Below are 21068 nucleotides of genomic sequence, written 5' to 3' on the forward strand. Positions count from 1 at the left end.
GATGCCTCGGTAACCGCGAATCTAAGCAGACACAGGCGTTCTCAGTCAAGCCCCGCTCCGACTGTGTGGGGACTGGTGAAGCCCGAATCCGTGAACCCGAATACGAGTGGGGCCAGTTACGGTCTTACCATATTTCAGTGCCAATTCGTCAGTACAGCTCGTGCCACGGAAACAAAGAGCGAAACATGAAAAAAATAGTCCATGCTTCGCCCAGATACGATTACGACGCACAAAAATCCCTCCGGAGCTAAATTCAAATACCAAGCCAGGGCGCTTGAAAATGTATAATCAACTCCGCCTGCCCCTATTCAGGACGTCAAACTTCGAACAGCCCCTTCAGACCTTCTAAACACCTCGCCTCAGTCGAAGTCGAAGTACCCTTAATCTACTTTGATAATCGGTGGATTCGGTTTCAACGCCCGTCCGTCATGGCTTCCAATGACAACGCCGACTTTAAACTATACCGCTATACACCCTCTCTCGTGGCTGCAATCATCTTCCTTGTTCTGTTTGTCTTCTTGACTTTCTATCATCTTTACCAGGTTGTTCGTACGAGATGCTGGTACTTTACAGTCTTCGTCGTTGGAGGTACCTGTAAGTTGGCCTGCCTGGATTCAATACTATGCCATGCCCATTCCCTTATTGTCACTGTGGGAGCCCATGACATCTCTGACAGATGTTACAGTTCAAATAATAGGTTACATTTGCCGCGCACTGGCTCATGACGACAAAGAAAGCATCCCAATTTACTCAGTTGGCACAATCATGATTCTGCTTGCTCCTCCTCTCTACGCAGCCTCGATATACATGACTCTAGGCCGACTCATTATGCATTTGGACGCTGAGGGTCTGAGCATGGTGCCAGTAAAATGGCTTACCGCAATTTTTGTCACCGGGGATGTGATCGCGTTCGTGATGCAAGCAGCAGGTAATTAGTCCTCTCCGTTCACACAAGTGTCGACGGCCGATTAAAGTTAATCATGTATGAAGGCGGCGGTATCATGGCAAGTGGAACTATCAGCGCGATGACCACCGGCGAACACATCACAATTGGTGGCCTCGCTGTACAATTGGTGTTCTTCAGCATTTTCATCGCAACTTCAGCAATTTTCCACGGCCGTATTCGCAATAATCCTACGGAGAACGCTGTCACCCCATCGCCTTTATCTACAGTACTACACACAAATACCTGGGAAACTATCATGACTGGGCTATATGTGTCCAGCATTCTGATTCTCATTCGGTCTATTTTCCGTCTTATTGAATACGCCCAAGGCAACGATGGATACCTCATCAGTCACGAGGTGTTCATGTATGTCTTTGATTCAATGTTAATGTTCTTCACCATGGTTGTGATGAGTATTTTCCACCCATCCAAGGTTCTTTCCCGGTCAACGAAGTCACAGCGTGCTTCGAGAAAGTCATATTTATCAAACACAGAATTGCTCCCCACAGGAGAAGTCTAGTTTGATTACGCGCAAAGATACAATATTCTCTACACACGATTCCTGGTTGTACATAGCCTAGAACCTATTATGTGAGCCAGTGGGCGGGTCAATTTTTTAGATAAATATTGATTGCCGCCATGCGATGCAGTCTCTTTACTTCACGCAAGTAGATTTTCAAGTCAAATTTTCATTGTATTATCGGACGAGCCTTGACTACGCTAGAAGCTCCTTAAAAATCATCTGATGTGGACAATTCGATGGACGGCTGCATATTGACGTGACAACACTTCCTCGAATGGTTTGGAAAATTACTCCACTTTATTGGTGACCTCACGCATTGGACCATGGCGCCAGATCGGCCCGTCCGCGCTCCTTCGTTAAGGAGGCAATGTATCTGTATATTGATTGAAGTGGATTATATATACGGCAAAGTGAGCGGGACAAAATCGAGGCTTGATGGTGAGAGATGACGAGCTACCAGCAGGACGAAGAAGCAAGTTGCTATATACAACCCCACGTATTTCCTCTGAACTACGATACATTCCAATGAGCTTGCTCGGCAGATTCTTATACTGTTACGTGTGAGTATCACCCGCAATTTTATATCCCAATACCCTTGAGCATTTACTGGTTTGGAAAAATATTAGGCTTTTATTTCTCCAAAATTCCGGGCAGTTTGCTTTTTCTCCGTCGGGCGATCTTTTGGATCCTTGATATAACACTTGGGCAATTCTATAACAACTCTAAGAGAGATAGACACCGAGAGAAGAGAGCTTCTTCTATTTTACGGAGAACGTCCTTGGGGAGTATGTAGCAGAAGATGTCGCCGCTGTCGTGCTGTATAAGACATTCTAGAGCGATACTGGCTTTTGCTCACCCCCAGTTATGAACTTGGATGCAGAGTACAGTTAGCGAGTGTTTGAACTACGTCGAGCCACCGTTACCATCGTGGGCAGCAAAGGATATTGGATAGTAACTACATCCGGCGGCTTCGCAGTCCTGAAATGAAGCGAATCGAAGACTCGATTGCCAAGTTCGCTCGAACAGTGTGATAACAGGTTCAGGAAATAGATACCCGGTGGTTCCATTGTGAGCTTGACTTGGACAGATGCATCTATAACTCATGTTGACCATGGATCGTAGATTCTGACGGAATTCAAGTTCGCACAGTGGAAGGCCAAGACTGTGACAGGTAGGCGAGGGGACTCGCTGAAACAACATTGGTACGATCAAGGCGGCATCGGCGCTTACAAGACCGTGGCAATGAGTAAGTTCCCTAATATGTTCTATTTACTAGGTCCAAATTGGGGCAGCGGAGACACATCTGTTCTTTTTGCGATCGAGTGGTGTGTACTGGGTTCCCGGTTAGTCTGGTGACATTGGTAGAGCTAGTAACACTGGAGATCTGTGCTGACATTCATTGCAACTCGGTCAATCTGGCTATCTAGGACGCACGTCCTATACTCCAGTGATAAACATCAGTGATCGTGATTTGCAAAGGGCTGAGATTGAGTAGTGCGTCACAATACATTAGAAGGGTTAAATTTGCATCCCACATTGCCGTCAACGCGAAAGTTGAATCAGGTGTTTTTACCCTTGAGCAACCTCTGGAAGCTGGCAATGCTGCTATTAAGTCTACCGTTCTCCAACAACCATGTTACTTTAGCGCGACGTTCCTTGACAATCCTCTTTCTTGTCCTAGAGTAGATGGACGATCTCAGGCATTTCGCAATATCGACGCCAGGATAGACCACAACACCAAACAGGGCACGAGCCGCTTTAGAAGTCATATTTGCTATGCCCCTGCCAATGCCTGTCACAACGCCCTTCGCACCATCCTTTCGCACGCCTTCATATGGTTTCACGACCAATTCGCTCACTGCTCCTGACATCCCCAATGCGAAACCTGTGCCCCTAAGAGCAAATCCGCTCTTGATGCCAGTAACGGAACCTTGGTGTTGTGGCATTTCGCCATATGAACGAGGGACATTGCACATTCCTTCTGTGATGGCGAGCGGAATGTCGACAGTCATGCCTTTAAGCGCACTCGGCACAAATTTGGCAAGGCTCTTGTTTGAAGCTTCGGCCATCCTCCCTGCAATTCTAGAACCATTATTACCAGAGGCCGACGATGCATTAGTTGGGTAATGCATACTTATTGTATCATCGGCTTCCTCTTGTGTGGTCTGTAGGGAGCGGTTTCGGGTAGGGCTGCTTGTAGGCCACCGCCGCCACGTGTTGGAACAGCCACTCATGAGGGCAATCTCCAATGGAATATACGTTTTCGGTATGTCCTCCGCCCAGTTTTGATCAGCCCTTGGAAATGATAGCCCTAACACCAGCAGCATTAACCGTGTCAAGAATGGCATCTTTAAACCTGACCCTGTGCTCAAGTACAATACTCCCAAATCCAATGTTCACTGGCGGTGGACCAGACGATAAAAACCCTGGAGATCCATGGGAGGTTCGAATGCAGAGGTGCCACGGAAGAAGAAGCCGCTGACGTCTACAGATTTTGTCAGCCACGTCTATCGGTACCTATCGGGGCATAAGACGGCCAGTCCAACGGGTTAGATATAAGAGCTGGAGACCAAGAGTATGCGAATGGGACTTTCAGTATTTCCGCAAGATGGAGCTCCTCAAACATGGCCAGTTTGTCTAGATCAAGCTCGTTTCGCCACCGATTGACCATATCCCCTACCCTAATACAATGGATTAGTACTTTGTCCCCATAATCATACGAAGCATAATTTTTGAACCCATCGTCTGGACCGTCGGCCTTTTAGTTCGCCAGGGGATGTGGAAACGATTTTGTATTGCTCCAAGGCATGGTAAACATTAAATGCACCGGAATGCTGAGAGCCTGAGCACAGTGAACATGTGCAAGGCTCGGTGGGTTGGCGATGATAGCATCAGCCACGAACGGTTGGTCTGTTACCGTATCCGGCTCTATACATGAGCTCCAGCATCCATAAAGCATTTCCCGAATCATGACGCGCTTGCGACGGATATCGCCTGCTCGAAAACTCACCATGCCAGGGATGAGCCTGGGAGATTTGACCATGTATGACATTAGCTCTTTTGGATCGCCTCCGATTGGGTAAACTTCAATCCCGACTCCCTGACAAAATTTTAGAACAGATCGTGTGTGGCCATACGTACACGATGTCCGTACCGCATGTTCATTTCCGAGGGCACTATCGGACCTAACGATAGTAAAATCGGCATCTTGAGTCGGTAGCTCAGAGTATTCAGGCGGTGGTGTAGGAATCCTTAAGAAAGGGCCAGTGCAGAGTTTCGAAATCCTCGTACGACCTTCGAATCCCAGTCGATATCAACGCGGCCGGTATCTATTCGTCGCGGTCATATAGTAGTAAATCGACCATCAAATCCGTCATCGACATACCCCCACAGCGAAAGTAAACATACCATTCAAATTAATAATACCACTCATACCAGTTGTCGAGGGATCATTCCTAGATGACTCCACGGTCGGTTCACCGGGTAGCTCGAAAAACTCCCCAGGAAATCTATTGCTAGCCATATTTGTCGTAATTTCGTAGGCGGATGAAGTGAAAGGGAAGCCAAGAGAAACCAACAAGGATGGCCGTGTGTAAAAACGGTGCAAAAGGACGTATCTGGAAACGATATTTGGCAAATGAATGACGGCATTGGAATTTGTGTCAAAAATGCTGGGGGCCTAGGTAGCGTGCACGAATGAGATACCAAGTAGTGTGAAATCAGACGGTTTTGTCTGGAATGCTGGCGGACTAAACTGGCAATAATCCAATAACGTTTCTCAATAAACAACATAACGTTTCTCAATATAGAACATATGGCAAGACAAGTTCCACATGCCGACACGTTGATCCAGTTCCAATAAACGAATACGACCCGTCATCTCCACTTGTTAAATTGAAGTTCAGCCCAATTTTAAGCTTGAACCGGAATGTGGGGCGTATTCGTATACATACAACTAAGTTTTTCTCGACCAATTGCAAGGTTTTTTTTTCGCTTGGAAGTTTGAAACAAGTGCGGGGTGCAGGCAACTTGAAGTAACTTGAACCTATAATTGTCTCGAGGCTCCATAGCCACTGGCTATGGAAATGGTTATGAATGGTTCTACCTTGGTTCCAACTACATGTCATATTGCCGTTAGGATTGTTAGTTCGCATGTCATATTGGGGAAATTGGGTTGTTAGTAGCACAGTAGTTACGTTGATTCTAAAACTAGCAGACTCAGCATACGAATAAAAGCGTTCCATAATCGATTTTACCTCGTATGAATGGCGAGTGGGTCTGCTCGTTAAGGTCCACGAATCGTACGCTTTCAACATCGGCAGTGGGGTGTCCCACCCTGCCGCACTTCTTCAGCTAGAAGCCTGGGCTTGCTTGAGTCTCTTCAGGCAAGTAGTCCCTCGAATCAGAGGGCGAAGTCATTTACGAATATAGCTATCGTGTTCGTACCTTGCTCTGATACAGCGGTAGGATCAGCCCCACGATATGTCCATGGCGTTATGCCACTGCGTGGTCAACCATTTTCTCAGCTATAAAGCTGTTGGCTCTGCCGAGACGGTTTTTATAGTCCACGGAAAGTTGGGCGCCAAAGAGACAGAAAGCACATTTGAGACTGAATCATGAAGACCTTTGCCACAACACTCATCACCGCACTCCTCGCTGTCGCCGAAGGGATCTATGCGTTTCCCAGTACTGGAACCACCCCGCTGAGAAAGGAGGCAAGCAAAAAGAATATTCTTATCGGGTCTGGAGCGATCAATCCGACATTTCTCAATGATCCAGAGTTCGCGGCCGTTCTTGCCAACCAATTCAACAGCCTTTCTCCCGAAAATGAGATGAAATGGTCGTTCATCAACCCGATCAAAGGGCACTACAACTGGGATACGCTCGACCGCCTCGTGAACTTCGCAGAAGACAACAACATGGTGGTCAAGGGACACGGGCTCATCTCGAGCTGTTGTAACCCTGACTTCCTGCTCAACATCACCGAACCCACAGCCATTCGCGCTGCGATGAAGACTCATTTTGAGGCGATCATGCACCGGTACGATGGCAAGATGGATCGATGGGACGTCGTCACCGAAGCTCTTAAAACAATGGGCGGCGGCCTGAACAACAACACCTTTCTTAAAGTGCTCGGACCCGGCTACATCGAAGATGCCTTCCGCATCGCCCGAGCAGCAGCCCCAGGCGCGAAGCTATTCATTAACGAAAACCTCGTCGAGTCAATCCCCGAGAAGCGCAATGAACTCTACAATCTGGTCTCCAAACTCGTGGCGAAGGAGGTCCCAATTGACGGAATCGCTCTGCAGATGCACATCACTGAAGTAGCCCCAAAACCGGGGGTGATCACGCACATGGTCGACTCCTATAAGGCGCTCGGACTGGAAGTGGCAATTGCGGAAATGGATGTCCACACGCTTGACAACGCTCTCGAGACATCTATTTACGGTGCCGTTATCCGCGAGGCCCTTAAAGCAGGAATCACCGACATTAGCTTCTGGGGCTTCACGGATAAGCACGCCTACACCTGGGTGCCGGGAGCAAAACCATTGATGTTCGACGAGTGTTACAAGCCCAAGAGTGAATTTTACGCCACTCATGCCGCCGTCGCCAACTTCGTTGACTGGGCCTAGGAAGCCTGAGCACCATTGAGCCATCAGGAATTGCGTTTTACACGTGCTGTCAAAGCAGTAGATGCATCGCAACCTCGCTAGCGCGTCCGAGGAAAGTTCACCATTTTAAAAGGCCTGGTTTCTTCCATGTTCATAAGGCCACCAATATGCAGACTTACTCTGGTGTATATGTGCAGTATATAGGAAATACCAAATAAATCCGTATCATACCTTTCGTACTCAGCAATCGAATCATCGCCAGTTTTACCGGAAAAGCCTGCACGTATCGTCATGTTGGCAACCGAGTTTGTTTGTTCACTGTTGAGTGACGAAGTATGGAGTAGTCTATCTATGGTATCGTATTGCGAGTAACGATGCGCAAATGGGGCTTGAGAGTAAAAGGTTGGCTGGGAGTATTATCCATATGTGGTACCTCATAACGGGAACTTTCGAGGAAACAATCATTTATTTTGCTGGTTTGCAAGTGCTGTAGAGGGGATGGCCATGCGCCCGAGCAAGGGGAGACAATTGTGGTTCCAGTTGATACCAGATTCAAGCCATGTGTTTGAAATAGGGAAATGTCTTGGGTTTGTCGCTTACCAGAGTATCAAACCCGGGATGTTGATTGAAGAGATGCGTGTTAGGAAGGGGACTGGATTCACATAAGGGGTCGGAAAGCTCGAGTTCGGCATTACTGGAGAACGAGCATCATTCACGATTTATTATCAAGATTTTCCATTCCGTTTCGATGAATGACTTGCCTTCATTCTCAATCTAGATATTTTCATGGCAGCTCTGTTCTGCGAAACGCAGGATGGACTAAAAGAATTTGCGCGCATCGTGGGGTCGTAGGCTTTGACAAGATGAAGCTTTTCTAGGTAACTTAATCCATTGGCAAGTTTCTGTTAAGAATTTCCCTTTCCCTTCGAGTTCAGCGCCCCGAGGTAGTCAACTGAAACAGTCACTGCGCTTAGGGGGCCGGCCGACCGCCCTCGCCCAGGTGACCCACAACCCTCCGGGTGTTCCCAGTGACTATTATAGTAGGATTCAATCACCCAATAGGAACGCGGTGTTCTTCCCATCTTTCACAACAAACTATATTGCCAAGCCCTTAGGCCGCAATCCTGAATTCCTTGACACCACTAGTCCTTCTTTTCTCCAGATTTCGAAGCTTCGTTCAAATACACGGCTGCTCATTTTGATTTTGTCCTGGTATTACTGTCTGTTCGATCTATCGAACCTAGATCGACGTGATCCCAAACTCTAATCAAGCTTACGCCGTTTAACCTTGTTTGCTAAGATCACACGAGCAGGTCTATTTGCAGATGTGTCTTGTCTTCTGCTAGCAGAGAATATCATTCGAACGAGATGCTGAGATTCTAGGCTGAATCTATTTGACGTCATTGAACAATGAACTTTCTACCAGTAAATCTACTACATGGTTCCACTAAAACTTAAAATAAAGTTGCCTCTCAATTCATAACTCGTCATTCAACTACCGATCTAGACCTAGCTTTAACATAAACCGCGGATCTAACACGAACCTAAGATGAAAACGACAGTATGCCACATAATATGACCACTAAATAGAACAGGTATGTTTGTGCGTATTCCCTGCTTTTGGTCATATAACTTGCCGCGGTGAAACATAATTGGCGGTCTCCTAGCTCCATGAGCAAGACGCAACAAGAAGCGAGTCATTGACCAACAAATATATCGGTTCTAGATGGTCCATTCATGGGTTCTATATCTTAAACACACCACTTGGTTTATTTAAGGGCCGAGGATTTCTCTGGTACCCTCTTCATTAAATGCTCCATCAACAATCATATTATATGACACAGAAGGACTCCCACCCTTGCAATCCAACATGCTTCTGAAGAACATTCTTGCCGCTTTTGCTATTGCTGGCCTAGCTACTGCTTCTCCAGTTGAAGACATTCAAGAGAGAGCACTAGGTGGCAATTGTCCGGCAGGTCAAAGTCATGCGTGGTGCTGTGCCTCTGCATTTCCCTTCAACTTCTTCTTTATCCAGAGTGTGGGTTCGAACTGTGTCAAAGCCGGTAAGGCGTCCCTAGGTAGATTTTGGAAATGAACCTACTGATTGGCCATTTTAGCTCAAACTGCACCGAGTACCTATAGCTGCGCTGGGTTTCAAACCCAGGGAAGAACTAATTTCCTTTGTTGTAGCAACAACCAGCTTATCGTGAGTTTACCTATTCCTATCTACTCCAAAATAGGAAAGAACTAATAGAGAATAGGACAACGGTGATGTCGTTTGCACCCGCTAAAGCAAAATATCTAGACGTCTTTTAGTCTATAAAATCTGACCAAATTATCTCTACAGTCTTTACAGAGTCAGAAATGACCTATCCTTTAGTGGATGTATCCATGATCAATATATGCCTAGCTTATATGTCATGCCTGTAACTTTTTCAAAAGGAAAAAAAAAATAAAAGGATTCAGAAATGAATGGTTGCCCACGCTATCGATAAAACTTTTCAGCAGTGATAGACCCAATTCTCGAATATGAGGTATAGGAGATGCACGCCTCGACTCGAAGAGGGCCCGTTTCTGCGATCCTATTTGACAGATTGTGAGTATGCCCAATCAGCCGGAATTTAGGGGTGAACAATCCTCCCTCCCAGGTTTGATAAATAACACAAGAGAAGAAAGCTTGATAAAGTAGGGTCTTCGGGTAATTCGCTGTTATCTCATAGGGGTAAATACAATCGGTCCTATTAGATCTGGTTGGCTTTAGTATGGCCCTACTTGACCGTCCTGCTCTTTTGGTATCCCATAATTACAGAACTAATCCTGCTCAACTTCTGTCTTAAGTCTCTATGAGCTATAATATTCCATACTTAGACTTCCCGCGCCTTTCTTCCTAACATGGACGGGCCCATGCATCCGCAACGTCCTCACTTAACTCACTCTACTCTAATTAACATATCCATCGCCATATCTGCTCCCAAGCACAAAATAACTTAATTATCGAATAAATAGGCGTTAGAAAGGTGAATGCTCCTCTGTTTAGCTATTTGGCTCTCTCCGACTAACACACGCTTGCCTCCTAATCCGCCGTTTTCTGTGTGCGTTAGCCGCTTCTTTACCCATGTCTATAGTTGCCTTGGCTTATATGTGGTGGGCCTTTTCTCGGATAGTCAATCCGATCTATATCTTATGATCTAGAGAGCAGATATCGGGAAAGATACGGTGATGAAAAGTGAGGGTGGTGAAGAAAGGGCAGGAGCCGGTTAAGCAGCACTGGTCTTCGTGTCTTCAAGCCAGCCAATGGCCATTGGTTCTCGCGCCTACTTGATGTAAATGACCAGCCATAGGTCGCTTACGAGGGAATTGAATCGTGAATTAAATCACGTTTCGTTTGACCAAGGAACAAGCTATCATCAACAATATACTTATGTGAAGGTATTATTGGATGCCAAATGGCTTCACCTAGACTTACGGTACTGTGCTTTAAAAAAAAAAAAAAAAAAGACATTGGGGAGTGTAATGAGAGTTATGTGCAAAGTGAGGGGTGCTTCATCGAGCACTGCAGTACGTAGATATCAATGCTTGATCAAAATGCAATAAACTGCGGGCGAGTCAATTAAACACCGCCACTTGCTGGCTTGGTCGGGTCTAATGTTAGGTGTGGGGAGAATATGGTCAATTGTGTTGTCCCACGTTTCTAAGAGATTGCGAGTCACTGGGAAGCCCTTTGGACGTTGATTCCTGTTCGTCTCGAAGCTTATCGTATTCTGTTTGTTTCCGTCTTTTCATTGGCTTTGCGCCACTTTTGGAAAGGTCTCATATTTTGGGTGCTTTTGGTATTATCAATCAAGATATTTATTGGCGCACAAATCGAGAAATGCCATCAAACAACTGCACACTTGATTTGCTATGTATCCCAAGAATACCAGCACATACGGAGCATAAACAGTATGTGCAATAATGCGGAGTTCTCTTCAAGCCTTTCCAATGCATCGAAATAAAGATAACCGGACAAAGGAAGAATACCAGCAGTAGAGTGAAATGCTAATCCAGAGGGATAAAGTCCACCCACAGGCCACTTCCGACCCCAACCCTTCAGTAAGCCAGGCTCGACGACACATTGAATGCTGTGGCAAACCACTAGGATTCACTCCCTCGTAGCAGGTAAACCCGAAGTACGTCTTGGAAACCGAGCCCTTTCAACCCATGAGTCTTCCGTTCCTTGTCCAGTGTGAGAATAAGATATTTTCTACCTATGGCATTTAAATGTTATTAAAAAACGCGTTGGGATATTATACCGTAAGATGGAGAGAATCAGAGGTTGGAAGCTCAGAAAACACGCGACAACTCTGGCCCAGGCCCGACCCGTCAAGGCACCAACAGCCAAGAACGCCGCCATCTCATTTGTGCTCACTGTCCGTTCGTCTACGTACCTTGGCGAGCGAATTTGCGGTAATATGCACGTGAGGTCTTCATGCTCTGTGGGGAAAGACAGAGCGTAAAATCGCATGATCTCCCACACGCCAACACTTCCCTACTCGGAAATGCAAGCCGCCCCAGGCGGAGCTGAGCTTCCAAGCCCTGTGAGGGCAAGTGTATGACTTTCTTGGCAAGCCATAAAGCGAAGATGGGCGGGCCAGGGAAACAGACCGGGGTGCACAGGACTGGTTAATGAGCTAGAGAGTAGGAACGGAGACGGCGAGATGAAGCAACTACTAGCATCTCCTACGAACTGCTAGTAGGTAAGGTGTCAGATCACATAACCGCACCTGCCGTATCTGGCAGGCGCCCCTCGGCCACGCGACCGCCAATGAAGTCCTATCTGTGCCGATGCGAACCCGCCATTACCGCCAAATACGATCTCGCATACCCTTTCCTAAAAGTATTCGTCAAGGTAAAACTAACAGACTTGGTTTTCTTATCCTCAAATGCTCCAACGTGAAACAAAAAATGAACCAAGAAAGAAATGGCACCACCACCAGGAGCAGATAGCTCTTTGTACCTTTTTTTCAATTCGTTATTTAGGCGGACGGCCATTCATTTGAAACAACCACGTGCTGCCCATTTCTGCTTTCCTCTCCGATCATTGGTCTACTCTAAAGCAATCACTGTGAAAGGTACGAGTGCGGGATGTTGGTTCAAAAACGCTCAAATCTGCTCCAGATACTATTTTTTGAGCACCACTTTATATTCAGAAACAACAAGGCTTTCTTACCGACGAGGTAACTAACGTAGTTCCCAAGCGAGCCGGCCACTTTGGCCGACAACGCGTCGGAACCCGTACCCACCATCTTCGACCACCCATCATGCCACCAAAACACGTTCAATCAGGCGAAAACTCGATCGAACAGGAAGGTCGAATCCTTTTAGCTATCAAAGATATTCAGAATGGCTTTACCGACTCTTTACGCGCGATCGCAGCGTGTTACCAAATACCTCGCACTACGCTACAGGACCGTATTAAAAATCACCAATTTCGGCCTGCTTCACGCGCTAATAGTCATAAATTGACTAAGTTCGAAGAAGATTCACTTATTTAATGGATACTCTCTATGGTCTCTCGAGATTCAGCGCCTAGGCCCTCAACTGTGAGAGATATGGCCAATATTCTATTAGCCGATCGTGGAAACACCCCCTACGTCAACTACCCCAATGGTTGTTGGAAAGAACTGGGTATCAGATTTGTCAAACGCCGAGAAGAGCTCCAAACACGTTTTTGAAAGCGCTATGACTGTCATCGTGCTCAAAATGAGGACCCAAATGTCTTACGTGAGTGGCTCAAAATATTATCAGTGAGAGCGACATCTAATAAAGGATATATATATCTTTGATGAGACTGGTTTTGCGATGGACCTTATATTAGCACAAAAGGTGGTTACTCGAGCTGAATATCATGGCTTGGAAATCGTGAATGGGTGACTGTTATTGAGTCAATTAATGCGGCTGGTATTGCTCTTCCACCATGTATAATCTTCAAAGCCTAAAACCAAAACATAGGTTGGCTTGATAGGCTTCCCAAAGACTGGCGAATCGAAGTCTCCAAAAGGCTGGACTTCAGATGAAATTAGCAACAGATGGTTTGAAAATATATTCATCCTATTCACATTAAATCGGATGAAAGAAAAATATCGCCTTCTGATTCTTGATGGCCATGGTAGTTATCTCACGCCTCAGTTCGACCGAATTTGCGCTGAAAACTCAATCATCCCACTCTTCATACCAGCACATTCATCCTATCTTCTTTAACCTCTGGATATTGGATGTTTTGCTGTTCTTAACTTGCCTATGGTCGCTTAATTACCAATCAAGTACGGCAAGGATTCAGTCATATTGATAAGCTAGATTTCCTAGCAGAATATCCTCAAGCACGTCAAGAGACATTTAAATCAAATATTATCTAGTCTAGTTATACAGAAGCAGGTCTAGCTCCACTAGATCCTGAACGGGTATTTTCAAAACTCAATATTTCTCTCCGAACACCTACACCCCACCCAGCCGACCTTCCAACCGATCAAGTCAATTCAGCCCAAAAATACCAAAAACAGTCATTTGACTATAAAATCAGGCTTATTCACTCAAAACATTACTCAAAATATGATCAAGAAGCCTTCCTACACCATCCAAGATCGCCCTAGATCAGATCATTAAGAGCGCCTCTATCTCAATGCATAATGTTGTGCTATTGGCACATGAAATTGCTGATTTACAGGCTGCGAATGAAAAGGAGCAACAAAAGCGAGCACATACAAATCGACTAGTTTGATGCGAACAGGATATTACAGTCGGAGAGGGCCTACTGCCACCAGTGCAGCCAGTGCAGCCAGTGCAGCCTGTTGAACAGCCTCCGCCCGCACCGGTTGAATCGCTTATTTTGCCACCCCTCACTAGCTGAACGTGCACCCCGGAGATGTAGCGGCTGCAATAATATTGGCCATTCAATTACCCGGTGTCCTACTCGATAGTCTTTTGAATTAATAGTGTCGGGATATATTCTCCTGTTAGAACAAACTGGCTGTGACCCACTGCTAGCGACCGATGGATAACATCCCTTGCTTGGTGTACGCATTCTTGCGCTGGGCTGTGGCCTCGGTGTTGTGACCGCCGAAGGCCGGCGTGTGGGATCTAGGGGTGTTTTTCCAACTAGACTGAACATCTATCTACATCTATCAACACAATTGACTTTTGCTTTGGAGCATACACACTGTCCACTTAACTGTGTACACAGTACCTAGCTGGTGATACCAACAAATAGTGTTTTGGTGATTTTATTTATGTTCGAATATGCAGTAGTGGGTCAGGTGGCCGGCTCGCTTGGGAACTACGTTACAAGCTATTGTACTCCTTCATGATCTCATCTACCCTGTGGATTCTAACAGAACTATATCTCCGGAGTATCGTCATTAGTAGGTGTCGATCCTCAACAGTCATAGGGTGATTGGGATCCACTCTGAAGAGAATGAAATCCATGCGAAATCGACATCTTGCAGCTCAATTTAGCGGTGTAGAAGGGCGATGTACCCACCGCGAAGACCAGCGATGATTACCGTGGCTAATGCAGAAATAAAAACGTAAGGGAAAAGGCCCACCCAAGGAATCCACTTCTAGATCTTGTGGCGCCTGATCTCATAGTTGATGCCTCTGAGAAAAGGAATAGCGGTGTGGCCACGGATTGATTCCTCATTAATTTACTTTTAGAAGCACTTAGTACGGTTCTCGCATGTAAGTGGCAATTGGGCCGAGTCCAAGCATAGACCCGTCACCCCACAAGTTCTTAGGTCCATAGAGGTGGGATCTACGATCAGTCGGCAAATTTCGCGGTGCCACCAGATGGCAATTCCCGATGAAGTGGAGCTGTGCTGAGCTGAGCTGAGCTGAGGGGCATTGAAATGTTAGCTGCCGCGCAGGCACGCCTATATAAAGGCAGCTAGATTAGCCGGACACGCAATTCAAAAGAATCGACACATTCCTCTTCACTTTGCCTTTAGAGGTTCACTCATCCACAGCCTAACTATGACGGTTCGGGTTGATGTCAACGTCTTTGATGGCAAGGAGGAGAAGGCCAAGAAGACCAACTGCGTCCCCCTTAAAGAATTCAGCATCAACAAGACGCTCTCAGACATACGAAAAGCACTGATCGACAATGGTGGTCTCGACGCTAGCAGGTACGTGGACGTGGGAGGTGACAATGTGACAATCAAGAGCTGATGGCTATCTAGAGCGGGATCTGCATTCTGTAGTGCGACTGGCGCCCAGGTCAATGATTCTACATCGTTTGCAGACTACTTGGAGATTCTCTCCGAGAATGTTGAGAAGGATGAGGAGAAACCTGAGAATTCCACCAAAGTTACGGTCCATAATGTCTACATAAAGGCAAAAGACAAAAAACGCACCGATCGGAAGGCAGAGGCAAAAGAGCTCATCAAGCAGGAGCTGAACTTGAAACTGAGTGTATTATCTCGACTTTGTAACGTTGTGCAAACAATCAGAATTGACAATCCATGCAGGACAAGCCCGAGCTACTTCAGACGTCGCTGGAACAACTAGCGAGCTCCTTCAATCGCGGAGACTGGGTGGCCGAAGGCAATGAGACATCTGTGTAAGTGGTATGTTTCCACGATTATAAGGACCGTCATTGATAAGCTACAACACCAGGAACCCGGCCGACATGTCCGAGAAGGAATGGAACGCTGTCATCCGCAACAATAACCTTTTGAGTGCTCATCGGCTGGTTTTTTCGAATCTGGGGCGACTAACCGATGGATCGAAGAAGGTCAAGTTTCGCAGAATTGAGCGTGCTCCCTATAGTGGTAAGTGACCTGGTCTGCATCTTGCGGGAGGTGCTTATCTGACTCCTTCCTAGCCTTCGTTCTAAAACCCAGGAAATTCGCGTCGCATGAAATACTCGACGCAGATGTCAAGGTCGAAGTTAGTCTCGGCAACCCTTGAATAATTACACCGCAGTGCTAACATGACCTCAGCAACTGTTCCACATCCCCCGATTTACTGTCGGAGACGATTCCTATGTGGACGCGTTCGAAACCAAATCCTCCACAGCATCAGCCATGGCGCGCAGTTCATTCTCCTCAATAGAGGCCGAAGCCTCCGTGTACGTCGCTCTTAGTCTATTCCAGACATTCTCTAATTGCATAGCAGGGAAGGTGGGGCATTCGGCTTTAGTGCTGCCGTCAGTGCTGGCTTCTCTCAGAGTGAGAACAATGCTCTGAGCACGCAAAACACTGTTGACACCAGTACCATGAACATCACTTACAATGTGAGTTTCCCAGCTCGGTTCTTTCACTATCAAACGACTCATTGACGCCTTTCGGCTAGTTTCCCCGCGTCGTTCTATATTTGGATCAATTTGGCGTCGATCTGTCGCAAGAATGTGCAAGCGACCTAGCGGGTGTGAAGGACGCGTCTTCTCTAATCGCTTTCCATCATAAATACGGTAAGGCTTGAATGGATAGGCATGCATTACGAGCAAAGCTGATCAACAACAGGCCACTTCTTTGCGACCCGGATTGAGCTCGGAGGCAGGCTCTTTTCATCTGAAAAGTTCTCCGCCCTTGGTTCAAAGACCCAGGATGAGGCCGCCACGGCCATGAAAATTGCAGCTGCTGCATCCTTCTCTTCCAGCTATGTGTCTGGAAATGTCAGCTACGGCCAGGAGAAACAGACAAATGCACAGAATTCCAGCTCAAATCGAGCCATGCAAAGCTCTATTTCATGGCAGGCCCAAGGCGGAGACACGTTACTTTGCAACAAGTAAGTTGTTATTTTGCGCCATCTTTTGACCTAATAAACTTACATTCTCTTGAAGCCCCCCTGCATGGTGCCCGACCGTTGCCCCGTCTCAGAACTGGAGAGTAATCAAGGTATTACCTGCATATTCCTCATGACAATCTTTGTCCCAATTCTGATACCCGATTACAGCAAGAAGATGTCACCCCGCTCGGCGACTTCATTGGCCAAATCCCCGGCTATGAGGATATCCCAGAAAAGTTTAAGCGTATAGCGGAGGTAACAAGGAAAAAAGAGGTTGTTAGCTTCCGCATCAGCCTCCAAGAATACCAGAGAGCGGATAGCAAGAAGCCTGAGTATCTGTCACTGCATCATGCTTGGAAAATCAGTAAGCTTCCTCTTATGCCAACAATGACAGTGGATAGGAGATTAACATTTTTGAAAGAGGGCGAGGTGGAAGAAGCATTGAGCGGGGAGAAAGAAACTACCTTTGGTATCACCCGTTTCCCGCTTGCCTGGATGAGTGAAATACTAAACCCTCCCGCAGACGGATTCTCAACGCTTATACAAAACGTATCGATCCCGGACACCATCCTGGATATCTACAACAACGGATACCCGTGCCTTTCCATGGAGACGAACAGCTTGGAAAATGTCTTTGATATCGAGGTTGAGACGCTGCTGAACCAGGCCCCCACAGTAAGCTTTCCCCCAAATCGTCACAAACACAACACTAATGGATCCTGGCAGATCGAATTCAAGAAACGGTACCACATCTACAATCGTAAAAGAGGCCTGTGGCTTCGAGCTTTCACAGTCACTCTCAAAGGCAAAGAGATCACTCTGCTGGCAGCCGGTCCCAAGAGCCAGGCGACACTCTTTGAGTTCCGGGATAAAAGTCGAGAGGGCCCGGTGCGAAATGGCGACAGTTGTAGCCTGGTGGTCTACGGGCGTGACGGGAGGCAGAAGGGTTCCATCGCCCATGCATTGGAGAGTCATGGCACTTCCATTGGCGCTATGCCTTACAGTGTCGATAACGAGCGTTGGTTGCGTTTCACGAATTTGTCGATTCTGGACCAGCGGGATGTGCCCACATGAGAGTTACAATTTTACAAAGCAGCTCGGCAGGCCAATCAGATAGACGGATTGGAGCGATGACAAGTGGTGGAGGGACTCCTTTTGAGCAGAGAGTTAGTTGCCACTGTCGGATTGAACGGAGATTGGTCGACTAACTGATTGGATTGTACCGCAGCGCAGTTTCCTCTTGTTCGCTGGCTGTTCTTTGTCATCGTCCCTGCCGTACAGATAGCTATCTTGTGCTAGGATTCTTCCTCAATCCATCTCTCTCTTAGGGTCGTTCTCTCTTTCAATCGACTAGACTTGGTGTAAAGACCCTTTTGGGGCTAGTGCCTTTCTCCGCCTAGGAGTTGCTTTTCTCTAGTCTATAGACCTTCTTTAGACACGCATCACATCATCATCATAATACATGCCTCGCTTGCCTACCACGCGTAGCGTATTGTTACGGAACGCTAAGTAGTCAATCCAATAGGGGTCGGTGCAGTCTACTTAGACCTCGGCAAGGGCCGCAAAAGACCGGACCAGACTATATAGAGCTTAGTCCTAGCTATTAGGACCGCACTACTGCGGTCTAGTCCGGTCTTGCGTTCCTACAAACAACACAAATATAGAAAACCCCGTAGTCTGCATCATTTATGCGGAATCTGTAGGTATTTTTCAGTTTTCTACTTTCATCCTTTGTCAGGTATATTGGAAAGGAGGTATACTGGATCAAACTCCGTCAACTAGGTAAGAAGAAGCAGATGTGATTGAAGGGGAAATATTATAGTCAGATTCAGAACAAAACTGATTCTTGTGGATTGTAATGCACATGTTGTAGAGAAAACAGCCAGGTTGGTTGGCGCCAAGTGACTAGGTGGTAGGCAAGAGGGAATTAGGTAGGATACGTGTATTCTCGTAAAAACAAGATTGACTCTTGAAGAACTCAAGTGTATCGGTCTCTAGGTGAGGGGTCTTATACCCATCTTATACCCATGGGTTTGACCGCTCGTTCTGGCTCTGTTATGCACACGATTCTGCCAGGCAACTAGGCAGTAATGATCTCAGTGACTTTTTCCTTGACACATCTGGTCAATGCAAGCAACATCAAGATTGAAGCTAACCCTGTTTTGGACGCCATTAGGGATGGGCGAATCTGCTCGTTACCAGTCTTCCACCCAGACGAATGATCTTTTTAAATTGTGCATGCATCTCCGTTCTTAATTTTTTGGCTATATCAACAAGAAGGTTATGCCACATTACCAAGAACAAGACAGGTAAGAAAATTTGAACGTCAATGAATGCGGTACTTTGTGCTTGTAAACCTCATTTCCGCATTCATTTCTGCGGGAACCAAACCCATGTCAGCTGGGGATACCCGTTCAAGTGTCAGTTCACCAGAACCGTCCATTCCCGAGCTAGGACCCACCTAAGCCAGCCCGCATCCACTGGATTGAAACAGGCGGGCCCCGCTTTTACCCGCCAAGGGCGCCTCGATCAGATTTCATAGTAAATTTCGTGCAGTAGTTCATGTAGAAAACTTGTGATATTAGGTTGGATCCCCAAAGAGCCTATAGCGTGATTATAAATTTTGGCGCTGATGCACTGGAGAGACGGCAGCTGCGAAAAATGATCACAATACCAACACAGGCGGATTCCCATGGTGTAAATCCGTTAAAAATTTCATTTGAGCTAACTTGTCAGGTTTTCAGCTACGTATTGACACACTCTTGTGTATTTTGCTGGAGAATTTTTAAAAGGTAACCTCTATGGGTGGATATGTTGTCTAAAAAAATCTGCTTTGTACCAATGAATGGGACGGATGGTGATGGCTCGGTTTCGGAGCGGGAACTGGAAGTCCAGATCCAACTTGAACCTCACGATCCAAACTCGACTTGAAGCCTCAATCTCCTCGCACATCTTCTCCAAATGTGTCCTCGACTGGCACATGCACCTATACAACTACATAGGCCAAGGCCTCGCTCGCCTCCGCGCTGGACGCTGGGTAACAACCGACTACGCCCAAACGACACCACATCCTAACAACCGGCACAGCCATCGTCCCAACAGCATATTCTAACTGAGACCGCAGCCCGACGCCTCGCCGACGAGCTCTCAACGATAACTGGGACAATACCGGCTGGGCCATGTACCCCACTCTCTGCGTTGGTGTGTACAGGATCTAGGTGGATTTGGTCGGGTGGCGGGTTTGGAGTGATAGAACCACGAGCCGCGCGCAGATGTCGGAGATTGTGCAGGGGCTCGAGGTGAATCGCTTGCAGCAGATCCTTATGAACGGGTTTATGACAATGCGGTTGAGGAATTGGAGTTCGGTTACTAGTGAGTTCTCTTTTTTTATGTTTTTGGGGGGCTGGTTTTCGCTTTCTATTGAGGTGTGGGTGCAGTGATGCGTGTTGGTATTTTTTGGTATTAGTGCTACATAGTTTAGATTTTGGGTTTTTAATTTCTTTCTGCAAATGGTATCAAAAGTAATACACAAACCATATTGGATAATAACACCGCTATTATACAAGCTCACCGGGAACTAGTCAAGCTATCAACCTACAATCTTCCTCTTGGCCTATCAACACCAACTACACAGCTCCCCTCCCAATGATCAATCTATACGACCAATACCAGTACCTAATTAAGTAAAGAAACCATCATGATATAAGTTACCCACACTACAAAACTATAAACAAAAAAATCCAGACATCCAAAATCTGTACAAGACATGCTCCCATAAACGATCCCAGGAACACACAGCACCGTCTTCCAGATTGGTGACTAGATGAAATGAGATCTGATGAGATAACAGTGAAGCTGGATACGGGACACGCCCATTCAAAACAAAACAAAAACTCAGATTGATGCGGGGATATATCAAAAACAAATCCGAGCCAATTACTAGAACACATCCATAATTATGGATGGAGAGAACAAACCAGCCCTAAGATAGAGGGCAGAAAGCATAAAGCAGAAGTAAAAGGGCAAGACAAGGCTGAAAGGAAACGGTAGGAGACATGTGTACAGATACATGAACGAATGTCCATCATGCCGGGTCGAGAGGCTGGGCCAATTGACATAGACAGGAGCCAAGGAGTGGAATCGGCGGTAACCATCAGAATAAACAAGGGAAATGCAATGCAATTGATGTACTCTCGATGTACGATATGTACCTGCAATTGCTGCAAAT

At 46.6% G+C, this 21068-nt stretch overlaps 10 protein-coding genes across 10 annotated transcripts; 6 read left to right on the forward strand and 4 right to left on the reverse strand.

Annotated features, from left to right (window-relative positions):
• Positions 1 to 428: 428 nt before the first annotated feature.
• On the forward strand, positions 429 to 1466 carry N7532_006242 (RTA1 domain-containing protein; the record flags this gene model as incomplete). The annotated part of the gene is made up of 3 exons (XM_056618736.1): positions 429 to 594; positions 686 to 928; positions 991 to 1466. 3 exons carry the CDS (start codon positions 429 to 431, stop codon positions 1464 to 1466), a joined length of 885 nt encoding a protein of 294 aa, XP_056474895.1.
• Positions 1467 to 3028: 1562 nt separating this feature from the next.
• N7532_006243 (uncharacterized protein) lies at positions 3029 to 3817 on the reverse strand (the record flags this gene model as incomplete). Its single annotated transcript, XM_056618737.1, has 1 exon — positions 3029 to 3817. One exon carries the CDS (start codon positions 3815 to 3817, stop codon positions 3029 to 3031), a length of 789 nt encoding a protein of 262 aa, XP_056474896.1.
• A 48-nt stretch (positions 3818 to 3865) lies between these two features.
• Positions 3866 to 4140, reverse strand: N7532_006244 (uncharacterized protein; the record flags this gene model as incomplete). Its single annotated transcript, XM_056618738.1, has 2 exons — positions 3866 to 3954; positions 3987 to 4140. 2 exons carry the CDS (start codon positions 4138 to 4140, stop codon positions 3866 to 3868), a joined length of 243 nt encoding a protein of 80 aa, XP_056474897.1.
• A 90-nt stretch (positions 4141 to 4230) lies between these two features.
• Positions 4231 to 4676, reverse strand: N7532_006245 (uncharacterized protein; the record flags this gene model as incomplete). The annotated part of the gene is made up of 2 exons (XM_056618739.1): positions 4231 to 4569; positions 4611 to 4676. 2 exons carry the CDS (start codon positions 4674 to 4676, stop codon positions 4231 to 4233), a joined length of 405 nt encoding a protein of 134 aa, XP_056474898.1.
• A 23-nt stretch (positions 4677 to 4699) lies between these two features.
• N7532_006246 (uncharacterized protein) lies at positions 4700 to 4992 on the reverse strand (the record flags this gene model as incomplete). The annotated part of the gene is made up of 2 exons (XM_056618740.1): positions 4700 to 4798; positions 4855 to 4992. The coding sequence occupies 2 exons, from the start codon at positions 4990 to 4992 to the stop codon at positions 4700 to 4702; spliced, it is 237 nt and encodes a 78-aa protein (XP_056474899.1).
• Positions 4993 to 6085: 1093 nt separating this feature from the next.
• N7532_006247 (endo-1,4-beta-xylanase) lies at positions 6086 to 7102 on the forward strand (the record flags this gene model as incomplete). Its single annotated transcript, XM_056618741.1, has 1 exon — positions 6086 to 7102. The coding sequence occupies one exon, from the start codon at positions 6086 to 6088 to the stop codon at positions 7100 to 7102; it is 1017 nt and encodes a 338-aa protein (XP_056474900.1).
• A 1849-nt stretch (positions 7103 to 8951) lies between these two features.
• N7532_006248 (uncharacterized protein) lies at positions 8952 to 9449 on the forward strand (the record flags this gene model as incomplete). Its single annotated transcript, XM_056618742.1, has 2 exons — positions 8952 to 9119; positions 9438 to 9449. 2 exons carry the CDS (start codon positions 8952 to 8954, stop codon positions 9447 to 9449), a joined length of 180 nt encoding a protein of 59 aa, XP_056474901.1.
• A 5636-nt stretch (positions 9450 to 15085) lies between these two features.
• N7532_006249 (uncharacterized protein) lies at positions 15086 to 15675 on the forward strand (the record flags this gene model as incomplete). The annotated part of the gene is made up of 3 exons (XM_056618743.1): positions 15086 to 15237; positions 15313 to 15523; positions 15580 to 15675. The coding sequence occupies 3 exons, from the start codon at positions 15086 to 15088 to the stop codon at positions 15673 to 15675; spliced, it is 459 nt and encodes a 152-aa protein (XP_056474902.1).
• A 65-nt stretch (positions 15676 to 15740) lies between these two features.
• N7532_006250 (uncharacterized protein) lies at positions 15741 to 16021 on the forward strand (the record flags this gene model as incomplete). The annotated part of the gene is made up of 2 exons (XM_056618744.1): positions 15741 to 15882; positions 15936 to 16021. 2 exons carry the CDS (start codon positions 15741 to 15743, stop codon positions 16019 to 16021), a joined length of 228 nt encoding a protein of 75 aa, XP_056474903.1.
• A 116-nt stretch (positions 16022 to 16137) lies between these two features.
• N7532_006251 (uncharacterized protein) lies at positions 16138 to 17914 on the forward strand (the record flags this gene model as incomplete). The annotated part of the gene is made up of 6 exons (XM_056618745.1): positions 16138 to 16181; positions 16226 to 16346; positions 16406 to 16523; positions 16576 to 16840; positions 16896 to 16950; positions 17009 to 17914. The coding sequence occupies 6 exons, from the start codon at positions 16138 to 16140 to the stop codon at positions 17912 to 17914; spliced, it is 1509 nt and encodes a 502-aa protein (XP_056474904.1).
• Between the last annotated feature and the right edge of the window lie 3154 nt (positions 17915 to 21068).

The sequence above is a fragment of the Penicillium argentinense genome (genome assembly GCF_028826775.1).
Source record: "Penicillium argentinense strain IBT 30761 chromosome Unknown utg000005l_segment0_segment0, whole genome shotgun sequence".
Classification (NCBI taxonomy): domain Eukaryota; kingdom Fungi; phylum Ascomycota; class Eurotiomycetes; order Eurotiales; family Aspergillaceae; genus Penicillium; species Penicillium argentinense.